The sequence below is a fragment of the Eutrigla gurnardus genome (genome assembly GCF_963514095.1).
Source record: "Eutrigla gurnardus genome assembly, chromosome: 3".
Lineage (NCBI taxonomy): Eukaryota > Metazoa > Chordata > Actinopteri > Perciformes > Triglidae > Eutrigla > Eutrigla gurnardus.
The window spans coordinates 29,608,633-29,615,330 of NC_139917.1; the positions used below are offsets into that span (position 1 = coordinate 29,608,633).

General features: G+C 41.7%; 1 protein-coding gene across 2 annotated transcripts in view; it reads right to left on the bottom strand.

Annotated features, from left to right (window-relative positions):
* Positions 1–1,178: 1,178 nt before the first annotated feature.
* Positions 1,179–6,698, bottom strand: part of kcnh1b (potassium voltage-gated channel, subfamily H (eag-related), member 1b) — a 46,777-nt gene continuing 41,257 nt past the window's right edge. For both annotated transcript variants that reach the window (XM_084006250.1, XM_084006249.1), the window contains one exon: positions 1,179–4,826. In XM_084006250.1, coding sequence (XP_083862376.1) covers positions 3,984–4,826 — 843 coding nt within the window. In that variant the 3' untranslated portion in view covers positions 1,179–3,983. The remainder of the gene's footprint in view (positions 4,827–6,698) is intronic.

Below are 6,698 nucleotides of genomic sequence, written 5' to 3' on the forward strand. Positions count from 1 at the left end.
ATGCAGAGGAGGAGGGTGATAGAGGAGGAAGGAGGAGAAGGAGGATGGAGGCTGTGCAGGCATGTTTAGTGTCGGACTGAGAGGATGGCTCTGCTGTTTGTTCGGTGCTGCAGAGATCAACCTGGAGGAAGAAAGGAGGGGGAGAGGAGGGCTGGCACTGCAATGCAGAACATTAAACAAGGGGGAGGAAGGAGAGAGAGAGGGAGGGAGGGAGGAAGGGGAGAGAGGGAGGGAGCTGCCAGCTCTGCAGAGAGCTGGTTTTTTTTCAGTGAGGGAGGTTCAGGGATTCCCTGTTGGTTTGGAAAAGATCCAGAAGGAGAAGCAGCGACATGAGTTCAGAAAGACGAGCAGATTCATCACAGATCAGATGAAACCGATTGAATGAATTAAAATTGATAGAATTTATTTGATGATAAGCCCACCCCACTGCAGTCATGTCATTTTCCTCTATCAGTGTAATTGGAAGGTTATGATTTGAATTTAGTGGCTTTTATTAGTGACGGAATCTGTGTGTGTAAGTGTGACCGGAGGAATGTGCAGGTACGGGATTAGGAGTAGTACATAATAGTAGTAGAAAGTAGTAGAAAATAACGTGAATATGATCTGAATATTTTCGTTAGTGAGGAGATGTAATTATGTTGTATCAGAGATTTCATTTTAAAATGATCAATACTACTTTCTGATTGGCTGGCAGGAGGACGAATCAAAAGTAGTTCAACCAAATCAGAGCACAATGTATGTTAACCTGCATGTAACCATAGCAACAGCTCTGATTAGTTAACTGACGGATGAAACTCAATCGAAGACGCAGTACCTCAAAGGGCGTAAAAACTAAACTGTCCCTGCAGTGAAATACAAATTGTTAATTACACCAATTTTAGCTTGAACAATTGTCTTTTTTTTTAAATAAATAATTTGCAGTATATTATAAATATTTGAAATCTTGCTCTGTTTACATTCATATGTTCGGTTGGGGTGGATGGTTCTGGGTAGAAGTGGTTTTTGGACTATGATCTTTCCCTAAACTTATAGTTTTACCTTCCTAAACATTACCAAACCTGTGTTGTTGTTTATTATTTTTTTAAATAATTTAATGTCTGAATGAGCAGTCCGAGTTTGTTTATAAAAGATGTTAAAATAAACCATATAAACCAAAAAACAAATGAAGATACAAAAAGTACAAAGTATGAAATAATTTATTGACATTTGATGGGTTTTCCTTAGAAATACTCGTTGTGCTAATACAGTTCTCATTCTTGACAATAAGTGAAGAACAGAAATACCATTATATACTGTATCTGTGGTTACTCTAAGTTTCCCCTCAAGCCTTTTCCTCCACGTCGTGAGCTTCCAGAACAGTGCATACGTGACATTGATAAAGACGCTGTACCATTTTAACATTGAGGCGCTTTTCATGCACAGACTGCAGCCGTTACAAACATCTGACAGCAGCAGGTATTACAGTTTAAAGAGAACTGAACCTCCACGTCCTCCGCAAATTAAGTAGCAAGGCAAAGTAAGCTCGGCCTTTCTTTAACAAACAAAAAAACATAAAAAAAGTTTGGACACCAGCATCATGCAGCGACAACCAAAGTGCATCAGCACCGATACCGGCGGTGCTCGTGGGACAGCGTGAGACACACAAAGTAGGCTACCACAAAAAAAAACAACCAGTCTCTCAGTACAAACAGCTAATAAAGCAATTCATTGCATATTGTGGCGGTACATTATAATCACACCTACACAGTATATATGAGATACCGATGTCAAGACAAAAGTACATCTTCTTTCTTACCAGGTGATATAATGACGTTACATTCCCTCCGAATACGAATAAAGTATCAGATTCACATATCAGATTATTTGCAGATGATACTCAATTTAAAGCTGCAGATTTTTTTATAGTAAAAAAACACGATATATTATCAATCTGATTTGTCTTCAAATCTGCATTTTAACAACATCAGGAATAGTTCAGGAGAAAATGGTTTTCTGTTCAAAAACAAAAAACACAGCTTAGAGAACCGGATTGACTCCATATGACATTATTATTTTTTATGCTACGTTTGGGTGTTTGCTTGTCTCAGTTCAAGAGATTGTAAATGTGAGAAAATCCAGACTTATATCCAGCTTTGTGCAGGAATTAAACGCGAGGAACATGTAGGATCCTCGTCACTGTGCTGCATCTAATCTTTCGCATTCATTCTGTGTCCACTCAAACACCAATGGACACACTGTAGTAAGATGACGAAATGCACGCTTTGCGACTACGTGGCTGCAGTTCCTCTAACGACCACTAGGTGTGGATAATTTCCCTTCTTCTAGTGTCAGAATGAATGTGCTATCAAGTAGAAAATTGAGATTTAAGTATGTTTGCGGGTTGTTTTTCTTTACCTTGATTGACAGGTGTCTCAGGATCAGCAAAGCCAACCTCCAGGTTTCCATGTTTCCTCAGAAACCTGTGAGAGACAACCTCAGAGCCAGCGACAGAAAAGCCGACTAAATACCGAATATTGGAATAAGCAACAACAGAGGAGGGAGTCACAGAAAAGGGGAAGGAAGAGTGCAAATGAGGTTCATTATTGCATATAGACTCTTAAACACGGAGACGTTCAGTCAACCTGGAAGCTCATAATTCAAGGGAATAAATTTGGACTGTTAAATCCTGGGACTGTAGCAGTTTACAATCCAGTGGAGAAAGTGTTTACAGACCTATTTTCTGTTACTAAACATGATGATGCTTTTTTGGGGGCGGAAATCTTTCAGGATTCATATTTGGGATGTAGTTTGATGTGAAGGTGTTTTCTCCACTAAGACCTAAAATACTGGTTTTAGTTATATTTAATGATGTAACGCCAGAAATTACTGAATAAGTCAATAAGATCTTATTTCCATCTGGTAGGAAACACGTGAAACCTGTCAGACATCAGCAAGTGCAAATAACATCTGTACAATTTGGACACATTCTTAAGAACTCCTCCTCTTCCTGCTATTTTAAGCTGCCTGTCAAAATAAAAGCTACATACAGCATTACAGCTCCAGTGACACATATACCTACAATATAAAAGAAGAGGGTCACTATCTGACGAGGGTAGCAGATAGCTCCGATGGATCAGTACAGCGTGAGTATAAGTTCTAGGTTTTGGCCGTGAAGAAAGGCAGATGAAAAACCGAGGGTGCTTCCCTTCACCTGAAACGCACCATGTTTACTTACGGGTCTAACTTTTTCTCAAGCAATCTTTTACTTTTAAATGAATCATCTGTTAAAAATGCCTTAATTAAAGAGTATATAAGAGATAAAACATATTTCACTTGAATTCAGAGGCATTGAAGCAGCCGAGGATATCAGAATTATTACCGTCTGAGATCTTTGTACGCTGAAGAAATCGGGTTAATCTTGTGTTTGAATTTGGATGCGTTAACCCCTACGAGAAAAAAATCCCGACTAATATCCAGCTTTGTGCAGGAATTAAACGCGAGGAACATGTAGGAACCTCGTCACTGTGCTGCATCTAATCTTTCGCATTCATTCTGGATATAAAAATGCAACTGATCCCAACTTCAAAAAGACTTCTCACTGAAGTCTGTATACACAGTGTTATAGTCAAGTAACCTTTTTTTCCGTAATAAATCTGCATCGAAACCAAACCGACAGAAAATGTCTTTTAAGACCAGACCTCATGAAACTGGTGGAAGCCACCAGATGAACCCATAGAAGCAGTTTCCTTCATCACAGTGCCAAAGTCCTTGTTCTAAACAACAATGTTAAAGCCATCTCTTATTATTGCCAAAATCAAAACGAAGGTCTAAACCTTCCCGAGGACCAACGGCGCCATCGCGACAATCATGACCATTCTCTGGTCAACGGAAAAGAAAATCAGCCTTATCCTCGTTCCAGTCTGACGTCCAGTGTAACGTCTTGCAACAAAAACATAAAGTGCTTTTGTATGATATCATCGTCAAACCACCAATCAGCCAACCATTTAGGAGAAGCTGTCCTTGTCGGAATCGGGGGAAGGGGGACGCGAGATCTCGAAAAAGGAGCCCGATGACTTCCTGGACTTGAGGAGTCGCAGCATCTCAGCCATCTGAGTCTCCAGCGCTGCTATGCGACTGTTCAGACATCCGATGTCTCCCCTCAGTTCCTGCTTCAGCTCCAGGAAAGAGGCTTGCATGCTCTGCTCCGGTATCGGACAGAAGACCCTCTTCTCGTCGGACTGGACCGGGCTCTGCTCCTGCGGCGTTCTGGCGTCTCCGACATTGTCCAAACGGAGGTCACTTTTTGTGATGCCGCTGTCGCAGGAGTCCGTTTTCTTGAGGGACACCTCGTCCTGAGACTTAGTCCTATCAGGAAGCGTCTCCATGGATTCGGCCTTGGAGACGCTGCTCCACGATTCTGCCTTCACAACCGACTCCTTGAATCGTCCCCAGCCTTTGGCTTTGGGCGGCTCCGCCGATTTGCAGCCGATCAGGTTTCCATTTTGGGTGGCGGGCGCGTGGAGCATGACTCGGCTGGAGGTCTTGGACGAAGAGGATGCAGTGGCTGAGGTGGTGGGTGCAGCAGGGGTCTCTGTCACCATGACTATACTGGTGGAGGCCAGGACCTCCGGACCTCTGGGCGGCTCCGGGGGAACAGCGCATTTCTCCACATCACAGACGCCTTGAGTGATCCGCTCGGTGGCGAGTCGGGCCTCCCTCTGCTGCCGGAAACGCTGGAAGAGCCGCCGGACCGGATGATCCGGAGGAAGGTTCAGAGGAGCCTCGTTCTTCCTCTTCAACATCTCCTCCTCCTCACGTTTCACATCACTGATTTTCCGGAAGACGATCTATAAAAAAGACCAGAAAACCAGAGAAACGATCAGAAAGATCGCAACGACACCACTTCTAATTTCCCCAAAGCCATTAAAAACGCACAGTGGACATAAAAGGATTTGCACCAGGAGAATTATGTATTGAGATGTTTGCTGAACCTGATCTGAACCACAAGCTTCATTAAAACTGCATGATCAACAGTGTCAGATGGAGGACACATCAGAAGGTGTGTTAACGGAGCATTTACTGCTTCTGCTGTTAAAACATGTCATTTATTATTAAAGAAATGTCTCTGTTGCTGTACAGACCTCATTGGAAAAAAGGGGAAAAGCTTTGATCAATGTGAGTGCAGCAAAGACCTTTAGCCCAAAGAAGCAGAATTATCTGTTTTCAAACAGGCAAGGCAACCTTTCAACAACAAGGCAATTCAAAGTGCTTTACATAAAACATTAAAAGCATGTGAAAAACAAGCAAACAAATACAGAATGAATAAATAGAAACAAGAATTTAATAGCAATAGAAATTACAGTGCAGTATACGTTCAAAAATGGGATTGTTTTGTCGGCAAAGAGAGAGCCGACAGGCCACAGCAGGATGAAGCATGGCTTGGGCTGCATTCATTCAAAATCCAACACCTTCATACACCCTACATATTATTATTTTAAGATAAAACACATCCTGATATTATTGGAATTAAGTCAAATTATTATAAGAACAACATATATGTCATGAGTCGAAGGGGTAAATTAAATCACAATGAATTTGGGAATAAACTATACAATATAAATTATTGGACAAATTGAAACATTGACCTTCTGGTGGCGCTAGAGGAAGAGTCAGAGGATCACCAAAGTCAGTAAGATTCATCCTCTGGTGACCATGAGTGTTTGAACCAAATTTCCCACCAATCCATTCAACACTGAATGAGATATTTCACTCTGAACAAAAGAAGTGGTGGTTCAGTGGTTAACACAAATGACTCCAAACTTCAAGGTCATCGATTTAAAACCCACTTGTGCTCGATGGTTTTTAGGTTTTGACTGTGGGGAGTTTTATTATCTAGAAATAAGAATGACACTCTTCTTATTTTTAGTCACCTAATCCCTTAATATTGAGTATTAATCGGCTTGTAATTAAATGAACCGCTAAACATCTTGGTAGCTGCACAAGCTGACTTACTTGAAATAAATCCTCCTTCAAGGTAAAGAAGTGTAAACAACTTCCACTTTCATACGATTGTTAAAATCATATAAAGTGTTAAATAAGAGTTAAATATATTCAAATGAATACATTAGAAACAAGTAGTGTTGATGGTAAACAGCGGTCTGGTGTCTTTAATCTCCTCATCAGGCGTTACGTTAAAGCTGACTCCGCTGTAAATCTTTGCGTGTTCAGATAAACGACTTTTACATTAATTAAAGACACCGTCAGCTACGTGTGACCTCCTGATCTCTGTCCACTCTGTGACTGTGACTATATTCTGCAGCACCCCACCTCAGAGATGTCATCAGTATGCTGAACCCTGAGCCAATCGGGGAGCTCCTGACCTGCAGAAATTGGATCGTGTGGACGAAGCAGCGGCGGCGGTGGGACGGTTCTACGAGAACGCCCTCGGGGTCGATGAGAGCAGGCGATGCAGAACGTGAGAGAACTGTTAATGTTCAACAACCTCTGTTTCTTCTGATACAAACGCAATACTTCAAACCGCTGCAGAGTCTCTGTGCTGCATTCAGGTGTAAACACACAAACACCGTCTGCAGGCGTCCCATGCAGAGAGCAAACTGTTATTTTTATAAGGCAGGTCCAGGACTCAGCTATTAAACCACCTTCTAGAAGCTAACATCAACATATCATCATTAGTCCAGCATTCTCACTCTTTTAACTTC